Source organism: Sphaerodactylus townsendi, linkage group LG04 (assembly GCF_021028975.2).
Source record: "Sphaerodactylus townsendi isolate TG3544 linkage group LG04, MPM_Stown_v2.3, whole genome shotgun sequence".
In the NCBI taxonomy this organism is placed as follows: Eukaryota; Metazoa; Chordata; class Lepidosauria; order Squamata; family Sphaerodactylidae; genus Sphaerodactylus; species Sphaerodactylus townsendi.
The window spans coordinates 27,785,170-27,813,010 of NC_059428.1; the positions used below are offsets into that span (position 1 = coordinate 27,785,170).

The 27,841-nt window shown below is 44.3% G+C and overlaps 1 protein-coding gene across 1 annotated transcript in view; it reads left to right on the forward strand.

Moving 5' to 3' along the window:
• The first annotated feature begins 9,199 nt into the window (after positions 1 to 9,199).
• The window catches only part of RNF17 (ring finger protein 17), a 50,642-nt gene continuing 32,000 nt past the window's right edge, over positions 9,200 to 27,841 (forward strand). The window contains exons 1-9 of the mRNA XM_048494713.1: positions 9,200 to 9,208; positions 10,645 to 10,841; positions 12,731 to 12,799; positions 18,340 to 18,495; positions 18,870 to 19,068; positions 21,592 to 21,757; positions 23,782 to 23,972; positions 25,748 to 25,897; positions 26,687 to 26,832. Of these exons, the coding sequence (XP_048350670.1) occupies positions 10,766 to 10,841; positions 12,731 to 12,799; positions 18,340 to 18,495; positions 18,870 to 19,068; positions 21,592 to 21,757; positions 23,782 to 23,972; positions 25,748 to 25,897; positions 26,687 to 26,832 (1,153 nt within the window). The 5' untranslated portion in view covers positions 9,200 to 9,208; positions 10,645 to 10,765. The remainder of the gene's footprint in view (positions 9,209 to 10,644; positions 10,842 to 12,730; positions 12,800 to 18,339; positions 18,496 to 18,869; positions 19,069 to 21,591; positions 21,758 to 23,781; positions 23,973 to 25,747; positions 25,898 to 26,686; positions 26,833 to 27,841) is intronic.

Genomic DNA, 27,841 nt, shown 5'->3' on the forward strand with positions numbered 1-27,841 from the left:
GGTGGAAAGTATCAACAAGTTGTTGCCAAGAGGTGGTTTGCCACTACCTGCCTTAACATAGCAACTCTGGATTTTCCTTGGCGGTCTCCCTTTGAAATACTTCTTGGTTTCCAAGACCTGATGAGATCTAGCTAGCCTGGACCATCTGGATAAAGGCTAATGTGTGGTACTTAATTTTAAATATCAGAAAGCATTTGGTAAGCTAATTCTTTGCTTTTTGTTTTTAGGTGTGGAATTTCAGAACTCCGACAGCATCAGTCAAAACGGCAATTCTATTTCAAAAGTAAATGTCTAGAAAGATATATGCTATATAGTCCATACTATTAAAAGGGCTTTATTTGAAAAGAAAAAGTATTGAAAAAATGTAGGAGGGCTTCATCTATGGGGCAAAGTGATTGTTATTGTGAGACTGTGTCAAACCTAGATACAAGTAATCTGACATGCTTAAGCTTATCATTTCTTCTGTCAGTGAACTTGCCTGTCAGTAGAACATTGAAATAGCCCGCTTTTAGGATCAGGGTTCATGCATATTTGTTGGAGGACTCCCCAGCAAATAATTGAGCAGAACAGTGCCTGTGTTAATTCCTAAAGGCCTTTTTTTAAAAAAGTTGACAATTCCTAGCTAGGCCTTTCTTGGACCCACTGTGTTTACTAGTCACAGAATCCGTTGCTTTATTGTGTTAAAACATATGGTATGTGTTGAAGTAGCAAGCCTTAAGTTGATGATATAGAACACTCAGAAGAGCCGAAGAGGTCAGGAAACCTTAGGCTAAATGGAAGCAACTCTTGTGTTTTTGTATTGAGCATCAATTGACAACCATTTTGACACAAGATGTTTTATCTCATTTGAAATTCTGCATTATCCCTTTAACCATTGGTGGGATTCAAATTTAACAACTGGTTGTTGACAAGCACCATTTTAAAAACCGGTGGTACGAACCTGCTGAATCCCATTACTGCCTTTAACTCTTCATCTAAGGTTCTCAGATAGAAATAAACCTTAGTATGTCTTCCACTAAATATATTGGTCAAGTAAAGCTCATCTGAATATTATTGAGAAATAATCCTGATAAATAGGGCAGTAATTTTTGTAGTGAATGTTGAAATCCTTTACAAACTCCCTTTCTATGTCTTTAAAACAGTCAACTGTAGGTGCTAGACGAAAAGTTCATTCTGGGAGTTTACAAAAATCTAAAAGGTATGAAAACTTGCTTTGCTTATTAGAGGGATGAGAGTTGGCATGTGGTTGGAATTTACTGATCACTTACTACAGGTAGCTTTTTTATGTACAAGGTTCATTACAGTTCTAATTTCATTCACATTTTACAGTTCTTGTTCACATGAAAATCCCATAGAAATTTGTTAATGCTGCACAGATGTTGGAGGGTTAGCACTTTTGAGTGTTGTAGAAGCATCTTCAGGTACCTCAGGGTTGCTATCGAACAAGTCCTCCTTGTGTGCCAGAATTAGTCCATACTATTAACTTGCAGTATTAATTAAGAATAAATGGCAACATCACTAAAAACTGGAAAGAGGAAATGGTTTGGCTTAAAAGTGATTGTAACTTTTGTAGAGGGAATGCATTGTCGTGTGCCAGAATTACAGTCAACATGGTTAACTTGCAGTGAGAATCGAGCATAAAAAGGAAACATTGGTAAAAATTAGAAAGAGTGAATGGCTTGTCTTAAAATGGGTAGTAACTTTTGTAGAGTGTGTGTAATTCTTGAAATTGGTTTTTTATACTTAAAAAAAATTACAGGAGGATATATCAAAACGTGAACGAGAAGAGAAAGTACACTCATGACTGGGGGTTTGTTCGCAGGTTAATGATGGAAGTGTCTCTGATCACCATGGTATGTAAATCTTTGCCTTTGCCTCTGCTTGGAAACATATTTTACAAATGGTTTATCTAAAATCTTTTATTACCTGCTTTTACCTTACAGGAGCTCGAAACAGATTGCAACATAAATAATAAGAAAACATAATAAAATATGTTAAAGACCACTAGATTAAAACCAATCATTTAAACTATGGATAGGCAGAAGAACTAATGAAGTCAAATGAAGTAATCAACAAACTGAATACCATCATGAATTAAATGCCTTCAGCTGCCTCCTGAAGAGTAAAGGCCTAGTTAGAAAATACTGGGCTTGCTGTCTTTAGGATTTGGCATAAATGATTGCCAAGCATTTAAAAATGAATAGTAAACAAATGGTCTTTTGACAGATTCTGGCTTTGTTTTAGAACAGCAGTGAAGAGTGTGATTTGAGAAAGCCCTGGGACTGATCTTGCTTCCACCGTGAATTCTCAGGGTGGCCTTAGGTGAGGCAGTTGCTGAAGATGTGAAGGCCCCAAGAGGAGAGCATGGGAAATCTTTTGTGTGTGTGATTTCCCCCCCAGGAGTGTTTTCATTTTTCTGACAGATTTGGAGCTGTTGTGGAGCAATGAACACCCTCCTGCCCCACACCCCCAATTTGTAATGAGAAAATGAAACACAAAGTTTGTTGCAAGTGTGCAGTATGTCTAACACACATTCTTAATAAACACTATTAGGTAACAGTGATTTTATGTAAAGCATATGCAGAAATCTTGGTATGTTTCTTTGAATTCCATGATTAATAGGTGGTTGAGCATGGATATAATAGTGATAAACCAGTTGCTATTTGTTAAAAGAACTTCATACAGATGCGTAATTTAAGAAAACTCGATAGCTTTCCTGTTTTTGAAATACCGGTAGTACTCTGTTAACTTTGGTACCCTGCGATTTCATTTCCCAGGACCACAAAACTTCACAAGAACTAGACCGAGCTTTGGAAGTAGCCGTGAATAATCTCAAGAGTTTGAAGACTGCAGAAGAGGTAGGCCTGGAGATTTGTATCTTGAGTGAAATATTTTTTAGTATTTATTTTCCATGGAAGACATTTCACAGAAATCCTCCGTTTAGCAATAAGACTCGGTGACTGTAATGTGTTGGCGTGCTGGAGTTATAAACTAGATGTCAATTGTGCCAACTGCTATGCTGTCTGCTGCTAGTTCAGATGTGCTAGAAAGCACAGTGTGAAGGAAACAAAATATTGGCCTAATTAGCAAAAGTAACTCCACTATTAATAGCCAGCTTTTCTCTGAAGTATTTCACAGTGTTTCTGTGTTTGCAGCTACCATGGTTGGTGTAGCTGCTGCCTGTTAAGCACCTTAATTTTCTGTATATATTGTATTTCTAAGGCTGAACATTCTTCTAGTACAGGTTACCCCCCCAACATAGCACCTACAGATGCCTTGGCACTCACTGACACATTTTCTGGCACCAGCCAGGTGCTTTTAAAAAAGTGAATGGTTCCAGGTAGGACTTCTGTTTGACCATTGGAGGTTTGGTTGTGCAGATTTTTTAAACTATCACCTTGCTTTTGCAAGGATCTTCACTGTAACTGAAGTTAATGCTGTGACAGCCATTTTGTGGCAGCCATTTTGTTGCTGTGCCCGCCATGCCAGAATTCTGAATATACCTGCAGGCTCAAAAAGGTTGGGGATTCCTGTTTTAATAGCTAAAGGTTATGCCTGCAGTGTGTCGGCAGCCGTAAAGAAAAGCTGATAAGTAAAGCCTGTCTGGATCCATTGATAGCTTATGATATACCATGAAACTGCAGTCAGTATTGCATTTGCCAAACGTGTCTTATGGCAGATTGCCAACAGTGCCATCCTAAGCAGTTATACCTTTCTAAACCCTTTGACTTCAGTGGAGTTAAATAGGTGCATCTCACTTTAGGATGCCCCTCTGTAGCTGAAAAGCTGAGCTTAATTCGCTTGTGCAAATCTTTCACTTTATCAAACCAGTCTTGCAGAAGAACATTTGGTTTCCAGGCGTCTGCAAATATTTAATCTTGCTGCTTTCAGAATTCTTTAAGGTCATTTATCTGTTCATCCTTTGAAATCATAACAAAATGAATGGGCAGTAGGAAATTTGGAGTGTGAGAGATCTTTACCCCAAGTCCTAGACTCGCATGATACGTGAAACAATTCTTCAAAATGTTTGTGCCTGCATATGAGACCAGATAAAAGAAAAAATTGTACTGATGGAATTTTTGAAAATCACTTTGGATTGAGATTTTTATACATACAGGCCAGTCTTTGAGAGAGAACACTGATGTATTATCTTTTTAAGCAGAGAGGGTATCGAATATGCGGAATCGCTTGATAATCAGAAATCTAATTACTTATTTAATTTTATAACTTGCTCTCCCTGCCAAAGCAGAGTGACTTCCAGTATATCAATAAAAACATATTCAATGTAATGATGCCTTTAAAAGTCCAACCGAAGTGGGACAATTAAAATGAAATAAAAACATCCCTCCTAGTTCCCCTAGTCCACAGTACAAAATAGAGGGATGAAGAGGCCAGCCAAGATAGAACAGCCCCTGTTTCAGCCGTCAAGTATAAACTTGGCAGAACAGCTTCGTCTTACAGGTCCTACAGAATTGAGGTAGATCCTGTCAGGCACAGGATCTCATTAGGCACAGCATTCCATCCGGTTGGAACCAGAGCTGAGAACATTGCACCTGTCAATTTGCTTTGTAACCAGGATCTTTTTCCTACTTTTAAATGTTTTTAAATTATTTACACTTGTAACTTCAATATATACATAGCAAAAAAAATTTTTGTATCTGTGTACATTAAGAAGTCTCTTTGCATTTCCATTTTCCTGTAGTATTTCCATCTGAATATTCTCTATTTGTATACTGTGGCTACTGTAAGATGACACTAACGAATCTGAAATTACTTTTTTTACTATAACATCCAAGTTCACACTTTCCCTATTCGGGAAGCTAGCATAGTGAAATGGAATCCAGTTCTCTTACTGCTGAAGCTGCTGTGCAAATATAAAATCTGAGACATTTTAAGCAGTCATATTGTAATAATTCTGAGCACAGGACACTTCTTGGGGGGTTTCTTTATCATAACCATGTCCACAACTTCAGTTTAACAGAAGATTGTATAGTTGAGGTTCGTGACACCTCATACTGTCCTGTCTAACTGGAATTCCAAGATAGCGTTTCTTATACCTAGGCCACCACTGACGAGGACACAACTTGTATCTGTTTTGCTATTAATGTGTCTCATCAATATGAACAGAAAAATGCTTACTTTTCCAAGTTGTTGTTCAAATCTAGCATCAAAATATCAGATTAGGTTACCTTCTCTTTACCGGGTTATCACCAAGTAATAGAAAGGAGATACTAAAACTTCTGTTATGTCTTTTAATCATATTTTAATCATATTCATTCATATTTAATCATATTTATTTATTTTTTATTTATGTATTACATTTATATACCGCCCTCCCCGAAGGCTCAGGGCGGTTTCCAACAAGAATAAAAGTTTAAAACATCGTATATATAATTTAATTAAAATACATAAAATACTAAACTATAGATGGCTTCAGCTATACTATTCCCCCTTTTTTATGAACCCACGGGAGGCCAGATGTTTTCTTTTCTCAGTATTCAATTATTTCATTGTCCGGAAACAGTTCACATAATTATAGATCTAACTTACATCAATTGTTTCTCAAAAAACAAAAAGATGTCTGAACAATTGGTCATTGAAGTAAAGCAGGAAGAAGAGCAGACCACAAGCGTTATTGATACCACGTTTACAAACTTCATTGCTGCGTTAAATTCAAGGTAAAATGGTTTGGGGTGGGTTTGTTAAAATCTGGGTACTTTTTAAATCTGGGGTTATATATGCATGGCTTCACTTTTCTGTGCTGGAGCTACAAGTATTTGCAGGGATCCCCAGCATGATGTCTGTGAGCATCACTCCCATGAATGCAGTTAGATGTAGTAAGAGAAGTTGATTTTATAGGAGAGTCCTTTTAATATATAGTCCTGTAATTTATCTGAGCATTAAAAACGTTGCATATGCAGTAGTTTGTTTCAGGGTCAGTTGCTTGTTCTGAGAACTCTCCTTACTAAAAAGCACTTCCTGTTATCTGTAAAACATTAATGTAATAAGTTTGTGGCTTAGGAAAAAAATCAAAACTTTTTGTCTTTTTCAAATAACCTGTTTACATTAAACGGCTGAGTTTTTCTGAGAGCACATCTTTTCTTGCTTCCCTTTAGGAAAAGAAAATTACAGACAGAGTTAGGAATGAACGTCAGTAACTATATACGTGATGTTCATAAAGTTCAGTCGTCTATTGTAGAAAAGAAGAGCAGCTTGGATGAAGCCATAAAGATAGCAAGAGAGTGGAAAGCAAAGCCTACTTTTAAAAATTGCCATAGTTTAAGTCAAGTAAGCTGCTTTTTCAATTGGTCTGTTCCTTCTCCATCCTTTTGGATGCTTGCTCTATTCTCATTTTATAAAGCCTCCATCGGTGATATGCAGACCAACTCCTGCTGGGTTCCGAAAGGTTCTTGTCTTTAGCTCTTTTGTTGTACGAAACCACCTTTTTGCAGTATTTCTTTCCGGATGGTTGGGACGATAGTCAATTCCTTAGTATAAAGCAGTGGTTCTCAACCTGGGGGTTGCAACCAGAGGTGGGATCCAACCAGTTCTCACCACTTCTCTAGAAGTGGTTACTAATTTTTTCTGAGTGCCTTCTTTCACCAGAAAATGCTATTTGTTGTATAATTTAGGATTCTGTGATTCCAGGTTCTTCGCAATTTAAAATTGTCAGTGGAGGATGAAATTTCCAAGCTGGAAAATATGAAGACAGCTACAATTCCAAGGTAAAAACTGAAACGTCAGCTACTTTAAGGAAGCTAATATTTTTGTTTTTTTAAACTAGAGGTGCTATTACATCTGGTGGGGATTCTCCCCTCTAATGTCTGTGATTGGCTGAAGAACAGGATAATTTAGGCTGAGTCTGTTTTGTTTTTTTAAATTGCTCACAACAGGGAGGGAGAGATCTACATGCCACTCTGCTGGCTCCAAGCAGAAAGGGGGCAGCCCCATATTTCTCATGGTATGCAAATCCACCCTTGTTCAAGAGCCCAACATTATATTGTCTTTTGAAATTCTGAGTGTTACTGCATCACACTTCTGAAGTGTTACTGAGTGTTACTGCATCACAAATAATAATGACGTTCTTCCAGATAGAAGTAGAGATGACGCTGGGTGGAAGGGCTGCTTCTTTAGAGGGGATTGAGCTTCCTGCCATTCATGATGTTAACATTTGCTGACAGACTTTATTATGAGCTTGGGAGTCATGCTGGTCTCTGATCTCCTGTGGGAGAAGCAAGCTCCATGATGACCAAAAAATTCTTTTTTTCCCCCAGTTTCATCAAGTTAAGAAATTGGGTCTCTATTTGCAGATTCCTCAGCTAGATGGCACTAAGCCAGGGGTCTGCAACCTGCGGCTCTCCAGATGTTCATGAACTACAAATCCCATCAGCCCCTATCAGCATGGCCAATTGGCCATGCTGGCAGGGGCTGAGGGGAATTGTAGTCCATGAACATCTGGAGAGCCGCAGGTTGCAGACCCCTGCACTAAGCTATCCTTGAGGCTAGGTTACTATAATGAGACAACTGCTGACCTCCTTGTGGTCCCCTGTCTTGCTAGTATCAGATTGGCCTTGGCCAGGGCTTTTTCCGGCTCTGGCTCCTACCTGGTGGAACGCTCTGCCACCTAGCGGGATTTGATGCAATTCCACAGGGCCTGCAAGGCAGAATTGTTTTGCCAGGCTTTTGGCTGAGGCCCGAGGCCAAAATCTTTGTTCTTATTCTTAATTGTGTTGCTGCCAGGCCTAAACCCTTAATCCCTTAGTTGCTCTGTATGGCATCTGTTGTTGGTCTATTTTAACTCAGATTTGAAGTTTTAACTCCTGATTTCTATTTTCTGGTCTCTTTGCCGGTTGCTGAATCACTCCCAGGTCCAGTTTAAGGTGCTGGTTCTTACCTTTAAAACTCTTAATGAACTGGGGCTCATCTACCTGGAAGACCAGTTCTCTGTGCATATTCCTGGTGCAGCAGCTTCATTTCCCCCTAGTTTTACTACCCATCTTGCCCAAGGCCTGTTCAGCAATAGTTTGGTTAAGGCAGTGGTTCTCAACCTTCCTAATGCCGCCACCCTTTAATACAGTTCCTCACGTTGTGGTGACCCCCAACCATAAAATTGGTATATATAAACTATTAAAAGACCGTTTTCTGATGGTCTTAGGTGACCCCTGTGAAAGGGTTGTTCGACCCCCAAAGGGGTTGCGACCTCCAGGTTGAGAAACACTGGGTTTAGGGGCTGTGCCTTGTAGAAGAGGCTAGGGTTTTTGGTGAGGTTTTAAAACAACTGTTCTGGGCAGAGGGGGAAATACCTGCAGACATAAAATGATTTGAGCCTGGGTTTTATATCTGTTTTATTCTTTTTAAGTGTTCTTACATTGTCGCAATGTGTCTGATGCCTGAAATTCATGCTCAGGGGAAAGGCATCCGTATAAATATTTCAAACAAAATGTTTAAGAATAACTTACTGCACCACACATAAGTAGTAGGGTGTCAAGTTGCCATGTTTGGGAGGGGGGAATTCTCTGGGAGCGCTTTTGCTTATGCAGGTGCCTAATTATCTCCCAGTTCAGTCCTTGAGGTTTGCGGCTGGGAAGAGCCTCCATGGCGGACATTACTGACTCTGTTCCCATGTGGGGGTGGGGATCGTGCGATCTATATTATCAACTGCTCTGGCGCGCTTTTGCCAGAACTGTCTTTTCTACTGTTCCTGACTTGCCTTCAATAAAATCCTTTGAACCTCACAAGCATTTTATTGCCTGAGCAGGGGATCGATATAGGGTTATGGGTAAGTGGAGTACCTTTCAAATGCTGTGGGCCCAAGGCCTAAAATTCCATGTGAGTTTGGGAAAGCACAAACTAAAAGAAAACATCTATGCTAAATAATTATTGGAATAAATAACAGAACGTGCAAATACCACCAGGGATCCAAAGAACTCCCCTGTGAATGAGTGAAAAGCATTTCTTTGAGGCATGAGAGGGTTGCTGATTCCTTCAGCTGATTTTCTCTCCGTGGCATCATCTGTTGCTCTGAAGGGTCCCCAGTGCTTATGTATCGTCTGCAGTCAGTAAAAAGAATAAACGCAGATAATATTTCCAGCAGCTTATAAAACTTGTATGTGTTTGTTTTTCCCCACCACAGGTTTTACCTAGATGGTGAGAAGAGTACCTCTGTGTTTGAAAATATAGGGAAAATTCACCTGCATGAGGCTGATCTGTAAGTTGCTTGCCTTGGTGTATAACAGTGATGGCGAACCTTTTTGAGACCAAGTGCCCAAATTGCAACCCAAAACCCACTTATTTATTGCAAAGTGCCAACACGGCAATTTAACCTGAATACTGAAGTTTTAGTTTAGGAAAAAAGGTTGACTCCGAGGAGTGCGTTACTCGGGAGTAAGCTTGGTGGTAGTCGGTTTTGAAGCAACCATGCAACTCTTCCAATGGGTGAATCATGACCCTAGGAGGGTTCACTCGGAACAAGCCCCATTGCCAGCAACTGAGCTTACTCCCAGGTAAAGGAGCGTGCTTTAGTTCTTTGCATGAAAATCAGTGGGGTTTAACAGCGCTTAACAGGGTTACCTACACTGCTTCCCCAAAACTAGGTTTTAGGATTAATGCTAATAATTGAGCCCAGTGGCCCAGGCCAGCCTAGATGTTTGGGGGGGCGGGGGAGACTCTGTTTGCACGTGCCCACAGAGAGGGCTCTGAGTGCCACCTCTGGCACCCGTTCCATAGGTTCGCCACCACTGGTGTATAACCTTCCTGAGTAGGAGAACTGGTGTCCAGTATACTTCTGCAAGTAGCTTAAATAATGTTACACTTATTTAAGAGAGCCAGCATGGTGTAGTGGTCAACAGCAGGTGCCCTCTAATCTGAGGAACCGAGTTTGATTCTCCACTCTGCCACTTGAGCTGTGGACGCTTATCTGGGGAACTTATCTAGCTTGTGCACTCCAACACATGCCAGTTGGGTGACCCTGGACTAGTCACAGTTCTCCGGAGATCTCTCAGCCCCACCTACCTCACAGGGTGTTTGTTGTGGGGGCGAGGGGAAGGGAAAGGAGATTGTAAAGCCCTTTGAGTCTCCTTACAGGAGAGAAAGGGGGGATATAAATCCAAACTCCTCTTCTTCACTTCCTATTTAAGCATTTGGGAGAATTGGTAGAGATTTGGATTGAGGGTGTTTTGACAAGAGTGACCAGGATTCAGAGAGCTGTGCATGGTAGTCGGCATGGTCAATAGAAATGTAGCTGGAAGGGGCCCTCCAATGGGTTCTACAGGGAGCGATCCTCTCCCCCAATGTTATTTAACAGCTGTTTGCACCCTCTTTTGCCCCGTTGGTCCAGAGGTTTGGCTGGGTTGTCACCCAGTTGTCTGGGAGATATGATACAATGGCTGAAAGAGTTGGCTGAACTCAAATCCATGGAAGACAGATTCTGTGGCTGGGCCAGGGAGACTTCAGCATGGATTGCCCACTCCCAGTGCTCAACAGTGTGTAATTGACACCTACACCGAATGTGTTAACAGGACATTAAATGTAAATCAAGTGTGTATCTTAAAATGACCAAATGGCTTTACTGTGTCTGTAGAACACGTGACTGTATTAATTTTATTGGTCGCAATCAAGCCTTCTCGCTGTGACTTCTTCATCTAGGTACGACTGTTTATCTAGAAGAAAAACAAATCAGGACCCATTGCTTGAGGAAAACCATGTGAAGATATGTGTGGAAGAATGTGATGTCCAGCTTGGTGGCACTTCTGCCCCAATCCAGCAAATGGCTCAATTATCAACTGAGACAGCGTGTGCTCCAGATGTCATAATCGAAGAAATAATTGACGATGATCCAGAAAGTGAGTAGCATTCCTTGCCATTCAGCCTGTGATTTAAACGTGAGGCCAGTTTCTTTCATTTTTTGAAAGCCTGATATAGTGCCAGTTCCATTTCGTTAAGTAGCAGAATATATGTGAAGTTTTTAATTGAGCAGTATACATGTACAGCATGATGATGTAGCTAATTTGAATGCCTTTGTGCTTGCTTGGTCTCACTCTGTTTACGCTGCTCAGATTTCTTTCCAAACTGACATCTGCCCTTAAATTGACTTTATTGCACTTTTTAAAAAATCCTTATTTTGAAGGCCGTACTGAATAGGGCCCCCCTAAGTAACCAAAATGATTATGCTGTTAGGGGGCACGTCTCCAAAAGAGGCAGACCCTGCGTGCTTTTGCCATTTCTAAAATCTTATTCGACTTAGGGAGCAGTCTAGAAATGGTTGTATGGTGTGCCGACCACTGGCTAAATGACCTAAATTAAACTGGTCAGATAATAGGCCGACGTTAAGCTAAATGACTTAAATTAAACAGCTTGAAGAGCAAACAGTTGGTTGTAATCTTTCAAACCTTATTGATTACATCTTCAGGAAAAATGAATAGAAAAACCCTCTCCAGAATGCGTTTCAGCAGTGACTGAACTTTGGGACGGGTTTTGAATGTCAGGGTTTATCCTGGAAATAGAACTAGAGACATGTCCCCACAGTTACTCCTAGACTTTGGGAGACACGGTTTTGTTGTTGTTTTTAAAAAAACTAGAAGCTTCAGCTTGATCCAGACTGAGGTTGCTAACTGGTGTTCCCCAATTTCGGAGGACAAAAAAATTCCACGAGTTGCTAGAGGGCTTGCAGGCTCAATTTAACACGGCGGGCTGTTGGAGGGATGTTCTTTATGGCGGTATCCCGGTTGTGGAATTTGTCTCCATGAAATGCAGAAACAAAGGTACTCTGGCTTGGCTAACAAGTGGGTACCAAGTCTATTCTTACCTATGCCTATTGAAAATGGGACTTTTTCCGGTATCTGACGGTAATGTTTTCATGACCTAATAGCTTCTTGGATAGATGACTGGACTACGTGTGCCTCTATTAGAGCAGATCAGAGGTGGGATCCAACCAGTTCTCACCACTTCTCTAGAAGTGGTTACTAATTTTTTCTGAGTGCCGAGAAGGGGTTACTAAAGCAACCTCCCTGTCCAATAGGGACTGGAGGTGCGTGTGTTGTAGCGGCGCCACTGTTTGAATCCCACCACCATCGCAACCTGTTATTAAAATTTTTGGATCCCACCACTGGAGCAGATATCACCTGCTGTTTATCTGTGTGTGGGGTTGCTGCTGCCTCTTTTATTTGATGAACTGTATGCTCATGCTAGCTGCTGGTACCTCTTGTATGTTGGACGTAGTACCGTTCAGCTTATAGAAGTCACTTTGTGTGTTTTTAAGTTGAAAGCTATTACTTGATGTTGTCTTTATTCTAAAAAATGTTGTAAATACAACTGTTCAGGTGTCCCTGGATGACTGTGTTATCAGTTCAGAAGTCCTGATAGTCCTGACTCCTGGTATTTCTCAGGAATCCCAACTGGTGTGTTGCTCCGATGCTTTGTTGGTGGGTGGTACTTAAATCAGTTGATTTGATAGTGTGGGAATTATTCTATTTAACTGGCTGTTGTAGTTTTCTGGGTTGTGTGGCTGTGGTCTTGTCGTTTTTGCTCCTTAACATTTTGGTTGCATAGATACAAGTGAAACTTTTGGAGCAAAACCAACCAGACTACCACAACACAGCCAGGAAAAACCCAAAACAACCAGTCGATTCCGGCCGTGAAAGCCTTTGACACTACTTATTCTACTTGAATTTGATGAGACATGACCTTTAAGTCTGATTAAAGTCGATGTTTTTCAAAAAAATGTGTTCCATAGAATATCCTGAGGATACACGTCAGAGGAAACTTTTCCAAAAACGGGTAATGCCATTTGGAGTGAAAGCAGGTATGCAATTAACAACTGGTTTTGAAACTTTTTGGACATGGTTTATGGGTAAAAGGCAGAAATCAGAAAGACTGGTAAAATGGAAACACTTTATTTAGTTCATGGTCACCAGTTGGCTGCCTTTTCAAGTGTCAGTGCTGAAATATCTCTGGCTGAGATTTTAAACAATATTTGTATTTGTGCACAGAAGTAAGAAAGACGCTTGTGAATCACCACGAGGTGATTGCTGCGGGGGATGGGGAAGAGCGAGGCCAGTGACGCCCCCCCCCCCTAAAGGAGGGGCGGAAGGGAGAAGGAGCCATGCTAGAGAAGGGCTGGTGTCACCAGAGGAAAGGAGGGGCAAGCGAGACTTCAAAGCAGCTTCCCTCTATTACCTCCATTGCGTGCACTCCCGGGCGCAGCTGGCCGACTAGGGCGCGGGTTGTGTGATGGTGGTGGAGGGGAGTGGCCTTCCCCTGGCCGGCTGCCTGCTGGTGTGTCTCAAACCTTGCCTTTCGGCATGGCCTTGCCCTGACCTGGAGGGTTGGGGTGCTCACAGATGGGCGCACCCGCAATCCACTTCAGTGGGCTCTCCTTGTGGCAGGTGAGTGCGCAGGGCATGCTCAGATCGCTGCACTCTTGCTCCAGAGTGGTTTTTTGCTGTCTCCTGCAAATGAGCCTCCGTGGCTCGGGTGGAGGAGTGGGGAATCAGGCTTTTACCCACTCCGCCAGGTAGACTCTCCAGCTCCATGGTGCCATCAGGGAGCTCTTTACATCAGTGGTTCTCAACCTTCCTAATGCTGCGACCCTTTAATACAGTTCCTCAGGTTGTGGTGACCCCCAACCATAAAACTGGTAAATATAAAATATAAAAAGACTATTTTCCGATCGTCTTAGGCGACCTCCGTGAAAGGGTCGTTCGACCCCCAAAGGGGTCCCGACCCCCAGGTTGAGAACCACCGCTTTACATGAAAGGTTTGGATTTATACCTGCCTTTCTGTCCTATAGGGAGTCTCAAGGCCTTTCCAGACTATAAGGCACACAACGGAGGGTTCTGCGCTTGCTGGCCACGGGGGCTACGGAACACAGGTTTGGGTTTATGCGTGCCTTTCCCTCCTTTAGGGAGCCTCTAGGCCTTCCCGGCCTGCAGCGCACACATTGGAGAGGTCCACACCAGCTGGCCACAGGGGCAGTGGGGAAACAGCTGCCGCCCGGGGAACAAGATATTTCTCCTGGTCAGGGCTGGGTTGCTGGTGGTCAGCCAGGTCATCATCCTCATGGGGCAGGCACGCGTGACCGGGCAGGGTAGATGCACACGCTGCGGAACCCCTTGGGCAGCCAGCTTCCCGGCTGCCTAGCACCATGGGGCAGGTGGTCTCAGGCATTGATCGCGACCCTTGTGCCCCCCCAGGTGGCACCTGGGTAGTGGCTGAGGGCAGCAGGACGAGTTACTCCCGCCAGGCCATTCCCCCACAGGATGACAGGCGGTATTGCTCCCCCCCCCCACCCTCCAGGTTGGGGGAAGTGATGGCCATCGGGCCTGGGGCGGGATGATAGTGGACGGCACTGGGAGGGGTGCGGGGTGCCATGGCAGTGAGCCTGTCAAGAGGTTCCCTTGACTCGCACCCCTTCTTGACTCCCGGAGTTCACAGGGACAAGCCAGCAGAAAACTTCGCCACTGAGGGGGTGGGGGAGCACACCCCGGCCTTCTTGTGGGTATTGCTGGTGCTTGCAGTGAGACCCGGCGTGGTTGGTTGGGACACGATGTCATCCCCAACAGTCCTGTGCCCCCTGACCTAGTGACATATGAGGCATCAGAGTTCCAGGGCATGGCAGGCTGGCAACGCTGAATGCCATGCACCAGCTGGAAAGTGGGCTGCGCTCGGCATCTTATACTGGCCCATCTGTCCCGAGATTGGGAGGTTTGGCCATGGTCACCTTTGGGGCCAGCCATGGCTGGGCCTCTTGCTCTGAGCGGGTCATGCACCCTGTAGGGCGGTGTGTAACCTGTTTCAGGGTTGACTAACGTCTCTTGTGCAGTGAGGTATCTTCCAGGCGGAGGAATTGGCATGGCTGACACATTGGCTCACTGTTGGTTGTGGGGTGTGTGGGCTAGCACCCGGGGGCCAGATTTGGGTTTTATCCGTCCATGCAAGACCATTGGAACAGCGGCAGCAGCGGACAACTTGGAGGGTCGTGGCCTCTCTCGGCTTGGAATCACGTAATTAGCAATGGGGAACCCTAGGGACTGCCCGGACGCAGGCGTGGGCACGCGTCGGGACCAGAGTCAGTTCACGAGCAGCATTCTCACCCCGGTAGGGGGTCCCACCCTGTTAAGGCCATATTCACATCAATATTCTGCAGGTTCGCAGGGCAGTGAGCTAGTCATGGCCCCATGTGATGTCGCCAAGACCTGGACTCTGGTGGTGGACAAGGTTCCAGCCTGGGTCGGCCACAGGCGCTAGGCCTTGGCGGATAGCATCCGGCCCCGGCTCCCAAGGCACATTGCAATGACCGTCTTCCCCACTTGGGCGCTGCTCAACATTCTGTGCTTAACCTGGCGGACCCCCCTCCTTCCCATTCACAGCACGGTGGGCTCTTCGAGGGCAGGGTGGGGTGCCCACCCGCCCGGGCAACGGGCAGGCCCCCAACTTCCACATATCTCCTGGGCGACTTCTGGGAGCCCTCGGGGGCCATCTGCCCAAAGCAATATGAAGCCCTCTGGTTCCAGGTGGCCTTCTTGTTGGCCTTTTGGGGAGCCTTTTTTGCAGCAGTGACTTGGTGAAGGCCTCACACAGAGAGTGGACTGGGGAGGCCCTGAGAGTGTGGGAAATAGCTGTCCAGGGTGACTACCTGCTCACCTGGTTGCAACTGTCCAAGGCCAACCAAGGGTCGCCCCCCCCCCCCCCCAGTGACGCTGCAGGCAGCGACAGCTAGCAACTTGTACCCCGCGCCAGCCAGGGGAGCCCCCCCACCCTCCTGGTATATAGGGACTTGGCTTCCGGGACCAATAGTGACTGGCTTGCATTACCCGCCTGACTTTGGCAGGATGGTGGATTCCAGCCAGGCTGTGGGTCGAGCTCCTTTCGTGATCAGGGCCGCTGCTGTGGCTGCGGCCTTGGTTGCTCCCATAGCCAGGGTACAGGTGGCGGGCCGAAGGTGGTTCTCGGCCTGCAGGGGACTCTGGGCGCCCCTTCCCTGCACCAAATCCAAAACCTTTATTAGGCATAAAACTGGTGTGTGTCAAGAATTCCAAATACAATAAGAAGATCATTATTGCGCAACAGTACACAGAGTAAAAATATAGCAACAGCTTCAGAGATTTCAACATTAGAGTTATTTAGAAGCTTAGCCATTTTTATTTTATCAGAAAGGAGCATAAACCCTGTGGGTAATACAGTTCTCAAATCAGTTCTGATGTTGTTGTATTTTGAACAGTGAAGCAGAATATGAGAAAGTGTATCAGTTGTATCAGGACAAAATCGACAGCAACGCTCATTTTGTGGAATACTAGAGAAGCGACCTTGAAGATGTACTGATGGAAAAGAGTTACACCTTGCTCTAGTCATGACCCATCTGCAATTGTAATTAACAAGTTGTTCCAGGTATATAGCAGGGCTAGATTTCTGAGGGATAATCCCAAAGATAATCCAAATCCCTGCACATTAACTTGTCCTTTTCTTTTCTCAGTCCTACTAGGAGGCGCGAGGCAGCAGTTGTGGATTGTGGGCCACTGTGGGACATCTCACTGCGCAGCCACCTCCGCACAACAAGCTGCTCGGCTTGGGTGCGGTTTCCCTCCTCCTTCCCAGTGCTACCATCCTCCAATTGCAGTTTGCTGGAGAGACACGTCTGGCGCAGGGCCCGGGCCCCTGGTCGGGGTGGATGTGGCCAGGAGGAAGATCGACCGGGCTGCGTTTCGGTTTGTGCTGGCGGGTAACAGCAAGAGCATCGCCCACCCGGCCATATCCTTCCGTGATCCGGCCGGGACGACAGCGTCCACCTCACAGATATTGGCATGGGCCGGTGGCTACATTGCATCCAGGCGGCTTTGCGGGAGTGGCTGGGGTAGAGTGAAGCGTTTGGCGGGAAACGGGGGCAGGCCCCCGTGCTCTTGTGGCAGTTTGGTGCATGAGTATAGCTCTGGAAGGGAAGGGGAAGGGAGCTACGCCTTCCCCTTGGGAACGACAACAGCGGCAAGAGGCGACCGCCCCTGTCGAACCGGGCCGAAGGGGAACATTTCTGGCAGAGCCCAGCAATGGAACGAAGCTCGGGACGAGGCATCCGCCCTCGGACAGCAAAGACGCTTGGACACCCTCGGACAGCAAAGACGAGGCGTGATTGCTGCGGGGGATGGGGAAGAGGGTTCGGGTAGGGAGCTACGCCTTCCCCTTGGGAACAGCAACAGCAGCAAGAGGTGACCGCCCCTGTCGAACTGGGCCGAAGGGGAACATTTCTGGCCAGGAGCGTCCGCCCGGCAGAGCCCAGCAATGGAACGAAGCTCAGGACGAGGCATCCGCCCTCAGACAGCAAAGACTCTTGGACAGCAAAGACGAGGCGTGATTGCTGCGGGGGATGGGGAAGAGGGTTTGGGAAGGGAGCTACGCCTTCCCCTTGGGAACAGCAACAGCAGCAAGAGGTGACCGCCCCTGTCGAACCGGGCCGAAGGGGAACATTTCTGGCCAGGAGCGTCCGCCCGGCAGAGCCCAGCAATGGAACGAAGCTCGGGACGAGGCATCCGCCCTCAGACAGCAAAGACGCTTGGACACCCTCGGACAGCAAAGACGAGGCGTGATTGCTGCGGGGGATGGGGAAGAGGGTTCGGGTAGGGAGCTACGCCTTCCCCTTGGGAACAGCAACAGCAGCAAGAGGTGACCGCCCCTGTCGAACCGGGCCGAAGGGGAACATTTCTGGCCAGGAGCGTCCGCCCGGCAGAGCCCTGCAATGGAACGAAGCTCGGGACGAGGCATCCGCCCTGCTGAGCTGTCGCACGTCACCCGTATGACCAGATCCAGACCCATGCTTAGCCTCACGCTTCTTCTCAATAAAATGGCTATGGCCAATTTATTACCCCAGCAATTGAGTAGTGTGTATTATTGGTAAAGGGACTCACACAAAAAGAGATCCACCCTCGGATAGCAAATAATTGCTGTTGCAGTTATTTGCCTACTTAAATTGGATTTCTCTGTTATATTTCTGTTTGCTGGGAGCTGCATTAGCCACACATCTAAACCGTTGATCATGGATGATTGGAGCAGTTTCAGTAGGAAGCTGTCTCTTTAAAAGTTCCATTAACAGGTCCGTGAAACTGAAACTTGAGGATCTGCAAAAGTGATTTTTGATATACTATTTGATATACTATGCCACATGCCCAGTTTTTTGAAGCCATAGTAGAACAAACGTTTATTTGTTTCACGTGTTCCGATATTGCTGTGAAAGTCAAGAGTTTTACATGTATACTTGTCAGTAGTGTGTTAAAAAAAATCCTGATGCCTTAATTTCAAGATTGTTTGTAACTAATCCCCCCTCCCCCCCATCACATTTTGCTGTATCCTGTACAGGCTCTCCAGAATTAGTTCTTGTCAGTCATGTAATGAATCCTTGCCACTTCTACGTTCGGAGGCTTTCACAAAAGAGATTGATTGTTCATTTGGAAAAAATATTAAAGCAGTACTGCAATAGTAAGAATACATCCCCTACAGACATCTTGGCACTGGGTAACATCCTTTAAATATTTCTAAGCAGCTCTTCTAATAAAGCACTCGTGTCAGAATTACTGATGTTCACTTCTTTACTAGGAACTTTGCATTACAATTTAAAACCAAAGAGGAGGAGGAGTTAGTGAAATTTGTTCAGTACAACATGTCGGCATTCAGATGAACCTCGAGTACGTTTTGGGTCAGAACATCTCATTTTCTGTCCCCTAAATGTACCTTCTTGGAATTTCGCAATCCTAAACTTACCTCCTTAGGAATTGCACGACTAGCTCTAATTCGTTAATATTTAAAATGATAATGTGGCATCTTGTTCTAGCAAATCCATTCCTCGGGTGCTTTTAGTGATTTAACCCTTTTTTAAAAATTTGTTTCAGGTGCAGGAGTCTTTGTTAAAAGTAAAGTGTGTGGAACGTGGTGCCGTGCTACAATTGTTGAACTAATTCCAAAGCACGATAGAAACAAGGGGATGCCATGTGGTCCAACCAAATACAAAATTTATGATGTTGCAATGATGCAGCTATTCTTTATAGACTTTGGACATTCCGAAGCACTAGCTGTTTCAGGGTATGAATTGTTTTCGACTTTCTGGTGTGTCTTAAATTATTGCTCTGTATCTTCCACCATACCGTAGGCACGTAGGCCTTGGCTGTTGTGGGTTTTTCGGACTGTGTGGCCCAGGTTTGGTAGTTGCCAGACCATGGCCACATAGCCTGGAATACCCACAACAGCCAGTTAATTCCGTTATGAAAGCCTTTGACATGCAGGCCTTACTTGTGTGGACCAAGCCTGTACCACTTTTAAAGGTTACCTTTGCATTGAGATTAATGTACAAGTTATCTACAAGCCTTATGTGTGAATCATTCCTCTGTAAACGTTGCCACTGTATCAGCTTCTATGTTTATTTTCACCTGCAATGAGGTTGTAGTGCATTGTTTCTTTATCCATAGTTCACAGGTGTCAAACTGGCGGCCCTCCAGATGTTATGGACTACAGTTCCCATCATCCCCTGCCAGCATCATGCTGGCAGGGGATAATGGGAACTGTAGTCCATAACATCTGGAGGGCCGCCAGTTTGACACCTATGTCATAGTTTCTTTAACCACAGTTTCTTTATCTAAAAAGACTAGTAAACTTTGTATATCACTCTTTTGTCATAAGTTCCTAAAGCAGTGGTGGCGAACCTTTGGCACTCCAGATGTTATGGATTACAATTCCCATCAGCCCCTGCCAGCATGGCCAATTGGCAGGGGCTGATGGGAATTGTAGTCCATAACATCTGGAGTGCCAAAGGTTTGCCACCACGGTCCTAAAGGGAAAGTTGTTTTGATTACAGTAGGTATTGATTTATATCTGGGAAGAAACTTGGGGGTGGGTGGGAGTGGAATTAAAGTTTCTTGAAATACCAGGACACTGCTTGCAATGCAATTCTTTATGTGTCTCTAAATTGAGCAGTATTTAGGATTATGTGCAATTGATCCTGCTTTAAGCAGGCATTCAGACTGACTCTGAATGTCTCATGGTGATGTAACCTACTTATCCTTGGCCACATCAATCTCCATTGGAGACTTAGGAAATAATATATGACAGCACCCTGTGGCTTAACAAACAAATATGAAATTGCTCGAACAAATTAACAAACCTTTAATCTTAACACAACTTTCTATCATTTAAGGATAAATAACAGTGAAAATAAATAAATATATATATATATATATATATATATATATATATATATATATATATATATATATAGAGAGAGAGAGAGAGAGAGAGAGAGAGAGAGAGAGAGAGAGAGAGCGCTTAGGCAATATATATATGCAGCGCAATTCAATTGTACAAAATCTTCAGTGCATTTTTAAGAAAAAGCACTCAGAACAGTCACCACTACTAACAGTGTCCAATAATGAAAGAATAGCAAGAACGTCCAAACTATTAATCAAGCAGCGCTTCTTTCTCTCATCTGGCCTTCTGCATCTGATGTAGCTGCTTCAGGTCTTTCCTCAATTTGGGCCTGTAAAAATAAGTAATTATCTCAATTTGAGCTGTAGGCCTTCCTTCTACTGCAGGCCAGATCAACTCAGGAGGGTTACAGTGACATCCCAGCAATACCTGATTTATACAGGGTATCCCATTTGAACTCGGCCGTGTTAACTGGGAGCTGCTATAGTGCATGTGTAGAACATTCAATGTGGAGAGGAGATGGATCAAACCACATCAGTGCTTGCTTAAGCAAACGTCAGTTCATATTCAATGTGTTGGTGTACACTGTAGAATATCTGCTTCATTCTCTCTGTATATGTACCTAAGTGTCCTGACCTGGATTGCCTAAGCTAGCCCCATCCCACGAGGTCTTGGGAGCTAAGCAGGGTTGGTTATGGTTGGTATTTACATTGGAGACCATCAAGGAATGCTAGGGTTGTTATGCAGAGGAAGGCAATTGCAAACCACCTCTGCTAGTACCTTGTCTTGAAAACCCAGCTAGGTTGCCATATGTCAACCGCGATTCGATGGCACTTTCCACACACGCACTTAAGCCATATTAACTGCTCCACAGATTAATTAACAACCCATTCTTTGCCCGGTGTATGCTAATTTTTTGCTGGCTCAAGATGCCAGGTGTTAAGTACATGGTATAATTTTGTTTTCCAGATTCCTTTCCCAAGTTTAGAAAATAATACTTCAAGGAAACATTAAAATATAGTTATGGTGGGTTTTCCGGGCTGTGGTCTGGTGGATCTTGTTCCTAACATTTCGCCTGCATCTGTGGCTGGTATCCAGTGTGTAACAGACTTCCCTCTGTGATACACCTCTGAAGATGCCAGCCACAGATGCAGGCAAAACGTTAGGAACAAGATCCACCAGACCACGGCCACACAACCTGGAAAACCCACAACAACCAGTTGAATTCGGCCGTGAAAGCCTTCGACAATACATTAAAATATAGTTTTTATTGAGTATAAAGATTGGGTATATAATAATTTGTTCTCAAGAAAGGCTTCTTGGGAAGAACAGAATCTAGTTTATATTTAAGTATGCTCCTTGATAATAAAGTGAGAAATAACTTGCAGCATCTTTCTCTTTACCCCTCCCTCCCAGGATTGCTATTCCAATCATTCCAGAGCATGCCACTTTAGAATATGTATTCACGGAAGACTTGTGCTCATCTATAAGGTTGCCTGATTTTCTTATAGAGGCGCAACTTAGAGGTATAAATAAGTTATCCCTGAAGTGTTCCTTGAAGGACATTGTTCCCAAGTGTTCAGTAAGTAAGAAGTATAATCTGAAAACATACATGTGATAGTAATAAGTCTGTTCTGTGATTTACTTTGTGGAAGAAAAGAACGAACCGATTTATCAGATGGATGTTAAGAAGGTAAACTGATAGCAAAGTACATCATTACTTCCTTGTCAAAATGCTGACTGGTTGTAGTCCATTCCTCCTTATGGGTTTATGTAATTCAATAGTATCTTCACCTAATAATTTCCCCCTGCACTAGAAGACATCTTATGGATGATTCTCACCATCCAATCAGGGAGGCAGGAAATGAATCTTTTTTCTTCTTCCTGTTTTCCTTTCCCTGTTTTTTCTTCTTCCTGCCTCGGGGAGAAGCAGCTTGCTTGGTTACCTGAGCTACTCTGTGTCTGTCTGAAGAGCTGCAGCCAACACAGCTTTCTCCAAAAACTCCTCCATAGAGGTGTTCAAGGACAACCTTGCTGCATGGACAACAATTTCAACACTGTAAGATTAACATGTACAGCTCTGCTGACACAGCTTTTGGATGCAAAGTGCTCCAACACGTACTCTCTTTTCCAGACAATGACCCACCCTCTTAAGAGACACTGCTTTGGGAGGTCCCACAAGATGTCCTCCAGCTCAGGGGGAAATGACCTTTGGTGCTTACTACGAAGGGTCCTTTTCCTCTGAGTGATAGGATATCTTGCCCCTCCCTGGCAGCAATTGTCTCCCTAACAAAATATCATGTTCATCTTTACGTCTTTGTCTGTCAGGTAACGTGGATGCTTACTTTTTCACACTACCTTTTCCTGTTTCCTCCTATATTGTTCCCTGGAAGTTTTAGAGGTTATTGTTGAGTTATTAGATAATTTTCACTGCTGTTCAGAGTCATCCAAACTAAGGATCTTAGGGTGATCCTACTCCAAACAGGAAGAGGAAAAAAGATTCACTTCCTTTCTCCCCGATTGGTGGGAATCATTCACAAGATGTCCTTGTATCACTCAGAGGGAAAGGACCTTTCTCTGGTGAGTACCAATGGTGGTTTTATGATCATAAGAGAAGTAGCTGATTGCCCATGTTTGAGATTACTCAGAACATGCCAAGAATAAAACAAGAGTTGCTGACCAGTTCTCTGAGCTGCCTGTGCAGTTCACATATTTCTGTCCTAACTCAGAAGACTGGGACATTATCTCTGCTACTAGGAGTTCCTTTGGTCATGCTCTCCACAAGTCAACAGGTTGAACCGAGAGGCAGGTCATCATCTCAGTTTGTGCATGGAATGATTCTGCATAAGTGTGAAAATTCCGGAGCTCCTTAAGTTTTTAGAAATTTCTAGAGGGTCCCACCTTCTGGTCTGTGCAAGTTATTCTGTATGTGATAGCACTGAATTCACACTCAAGGGCTTTATTTTATTTCGGGTGTGGGGAGGAAATGTCTTAGATCCAACTGCATTTCCACCAGCAGAAGGATTTGTGCCCAAGGAGCCAGCTTTCTTGGCTACTTCTACTGACCCAATCGAAATGCCCCCTGAAATTGGGAACTCTACCCTCGGAGTACACTGTTTCACTTCCCTTGTTGCATTTTGGGGGATAGCACAGAGGCGTAGAAAGGGGAGAAAGCGCCTGGTGCACTGGTGTGTTCTTCTCCATGCCAACATCCGCCCCCAGAGCTGCCCCACCCCGGAACGCCCTCGCCATGCCCCCACAGGGGCACGCGCCCGGTGCATTGTGCACCCCCTTTCCCCTTGGAGCTATGCTTCTGGGATAACATGACCAAGACCATGTTGGTATTATAAATAAGCTGCTTCCTTTAGCATTCTGATGAACTTTTCCCCTTCTCAATTGCTAGTTTGCTAGTTTTTCATATGTATGAAATGGCTGTGGATTTGAAGAAAGTCAGGTTGCGTGCTTGTTAGCGCCCAGAGGTGTACGTCCCTCTTCTGTGTTGAGTATTAGTTGCTGTTTGGTTTTTCAAGGTACTGTTTCTGTGTTCTTGTAGCTGCTGGTAGTTTGGATACAAAAGACATGTGTGTTTTTTTCTGCCTGTAACAGAATGAAGGTTGGAGTAAAGTGGCAAGAACACAGTTTCTGAAAATGGTAAACAACAAAGCTGTTCAGATGAAAGTGTTCAGGGAAGAGAATGGTGTTCTTATTGTCGATCTGATGAAACCTCCAGCGAACAAAATTAGCAGCGACATGCCCATATCCCTCAGGGATGCATTAGTTTTTTTGGATTTAGCAAGGTATGTGCTATATAAAAATCATGTAATGTTTTTATAATCCACAAAAGCTGTTCTGAGTACTCCTGAAATTAAATGTTGTAGGGTTCGCTGGTGCATATATTTCCTCTAAGACTGTTGAATGTCTTATAAATCTTAATTATCGCAGTTAGTTGCATGACTAGTCATTAATGCAGGAAATTCTAAATTGTCTTGCCGTTCTTAGATTTCAAATTGCTTATTTTTCTATATTCGAATGGGTTGTCATTTGCTCTTGGGAATGTCTATGCAGTCTCAAAGTAGGTGGTTGATCTGTTAACTTGCTACAGATATCTGGATTGAATTGCCCGGTATCCCCCTCCCCCATACATTCCTGATCCTTCAGATTCAATGTTTCTTGAAAAGGAAACGAAGAGTGCATCCATAGGCCTTTTCACACGTGCAGAATAATGCACTTTCAGTCCACTTTCAATGCACTTTGCAGCTGGATTTTGATGGGTGGGATAGCAAAATCCACTTGCAAACAGTTGTGAAAGTGGATTGAAAGTGCATTATTCTGTATGTGTGGAAGGGGCCTTCATCTGACCCAAAAGCTGATGCCCTCATTGGGGAGGGAGAGAACTCTGTGCTGAATCTCCCGCTTTGACCCTTCCTGTCCTCTACAGAGCAGACATTTTTTTCAGGCACCTCCAGTTTTCAGCCTTGGTTTCAGGGAAGCGGGAAACATTTTGTTGTTGTGGGACGACAAAGATGTTTTGTCGCTTCCCTGCGGCCACCTTCATTCCCTTCTTTGTTAGTACCACATAGATGATGGACGGTTTTCAGAACTTTTTCCCCTTCCGCACGGGTCAATAAACCCAGGATAGGTATGGTAAAAAACCCGTTTCGTGGGGGGGAGGGATTTTGCACGGATCCGGCCCCTAAAGTGAGGCCATCCCATGTGCAGTCTCCTTACCCGGTTTTTTTAAAGAATCGCACTATTCGCAATTCTTTTGATTAAACCCAGGTTGCAGCTGCTCGCAAGCAAATGGCTGCACTTCCCTTTTTCTTAAAGCCCCCACCTCACAGCTGCATAGTCACGCAGGATCACAGGGACGTCTTGTGCCATGGTGAGCCATCAGCATGGCTGTGGGGGTCCGTGCCTGCCTATGTAGCTACACAGCAGAGGGAGGTACTTTTTTAAAAAAAAGACGACTCTGTGCGAAGTTGCATCAGCAACCCACATTGTTTCCACAAATCTCCAGTCGCTGCCTGCATGGAGGCATGCAAACACAAAAACAGGAGAGTGGGTTACTTCATCCCGACTGCAACCCGTTCTGCCTATGCTGGGTGGAAGGGGCCTTTGTCTTCATGCCATAAAAGAGAACGAAAGCCTTTTCTCCAGGACACTTTTGGATTGGGAAATTGCAGACTGGCGACTGAAGTCTGAGAAACAGCCCTCCCCGGGGTCTGTAGTCACATTGTGCCAGAGCATTTAGTAGTAGTCTCAGAAATTCATCGCAACCCTTACAGACTCTGTTCTGGTTTTTTGTTTCTTGGTTTTCCTGAAATTCCGTGGGAATGCTGGGAATTGCTTTTTAAATAGTTCAGTGCATTTCCACTAGAATTGGTTTAAGGCATAGGTGTCAAGCTGTCGGCCCTCCAGATGTTATGGACTACATGATGCTAGCAGGAGATGATGGGAACTGTAGTCCATAACATCTGGAGGGCCGACAGTTTGACACCTGTGGTTTAAGACACTGCAGTTGGTGGCTTTCTTCCACCACTTTATTCAGCGCTTTGTTCTGAACTCTTGCCAGCTTCCGTACGGAACACGCTGATCAGTCTGAACATTCCGTGCCGCTGCAGTACTGCCCGCCTGCGATGCCCCAAGAAAAGACAGAAGCGGCTGCTGTTGTTACTTACATCAACAATCCTGGCGACTTCTACATTCAGATAGTAAGTGTTCGGTCTGTAATTGCATTTTCTAATTCTCTTTTAAGCACATGTTTTAAAGTGTGGATGATTTCGAAGCCCAACTAGTTCAACTTCACAGTTGTACAAGGGGCCATCTTGTGGGATCGCATCCTGATTTCCAATTTGGTCATCTGCCCAGCTTCAGGTTGCATTTGCCGGGTTTTCTTTTTTCCTTAAATTCTTCTTGGCTACAGAGATTATGGACAGCTCTCTACTCCTATCATTCTGCTTCGTGAATGCTTAAACTTTGAAATGACTTTGCTTTGAATTCCCATAAGTGGAGAGTGATGGGCCTCCCAACACAGGAGAGCTGCAGAAATCCCCTTATTATCTTTGGTTTATAAAGTGTGTGGAGTTAGACCGATATAGGAAAGAGCCAAGTTTGCACAAGCTTCCCCAACCCAGTGGAGACCAAGAAAATTAATAGAAAGATTAATACCAGTTTTTACTAATTGAACCAGGACAGAAGGACCAAGTTATTTAAATAGAAGAGCAAGTAACGATGAAGATGTTTCCGCTTGCCCTCTGCAAAGAGAAGGCTGTGTCTTTATCACTTCTAAACATTCTTGAGCATCAGCAAGAATAAGGCAACAGGCATTCTGAACTCCTAAAAGCATTTGACAAAGCGCCATTGGGTAAAATAACGTGTCCTTTCACAAATTGATTTCCTTTGTCTTTCAAAGGCAACGGGCTGCTCAAGTGCGTTCCGTGCAGCAAATAGTATGCCAAATATATGCAGATTAATCATAAGAATTAATGTTTTCATTATAACAGCTAGACAGTCCAGAATGTGCATTTTTTCTGAAAAAGATTGATGAAGTTTATAAAACTGAAAGTGGAGACAACTTGGAAATTCTCTGTCCAATCAAAGGTCAATCCTGCATTGCCAAATTTGAAGATGGGATTTGGTACAGAGCGCAAGTAATAGGTAGGTGGCTGGAATAGTGTGTGTCGCTTGCCCCATGTCAAAGTTCTTTCCAGAAAAGGAAACTATAAAAACAGGGTTTGCCTTAGTATCTAGATGTATGCAGGTTAGTAGATGCTGCGTGCATGCACATATTTTGTGGATTTATTGCGGTTTGGCAGCTTTTGCTGTAGCATAAAATACTCAGCATGAGTGGTAGCTCAGGCTTTTGTTCCTTTCCCTGTTTTAGGCTGATGTCATGATCTTGGTTTCTCCTGACAGCCAGTCTTTTGGCTCTGAACGTGAGCTAAATTCACCTAGATTAGAAGCTGGGAGTTCTGGAAAAAAGTTTAATCAGTTTTGGCTCCCCTTGCCCAGTTAGATCGAAACCAGCGTCAGAGTCACCACTGTTCTTGGATCCTGTGCCACCATTTGGAGGAATGCATGACTGAGAGCACCTGATAAGAAAGGCTATTCAGATCAGAATTGAAACAAGTACGCACCCAAAATGTAAAAGTGACGCACCAGGCTCTCGTCACCAATCGAGGCTGGCCAGTTTCTAAGCAGAGAATGGCAGAGGGAGCCGAGTGGGGAAGGCCAAGGATTTTATAAAGGAACCGTGATTGCCCACGTTCCACTTCACCATTCCAAGCAACTGTTGTCCCGGTATAATACTGGGAAAGATGATCTCTAGTCCACTTCAGCTAGAGTGCATATAGAGAGAGGGTGGAGCTCTGCTTTCCTAGCTGTCTCTTCTCCCCTTTTCCTTCTTTCTGAATATTTCTCTCCTGTAGACATGCTGCTGTCTTTGTTTTCATAATGCAGTACCTCTTTGTCCAAGTATACTTAATACTGAAAATGAGTTTTCTTCCACTGAATGCCTAGGCAGGAAGTGCAGGTACTTAAAATTACAGCAAAGGGGAAATATAGCAAGCTTGGCTACAGAAATAAACAGAAAGCAGGCTAGCTATAGTTAATTTACAATTTGCAGAACATCGCCCATTTTCTGCGTATTAACAAATGAGTTAGACTC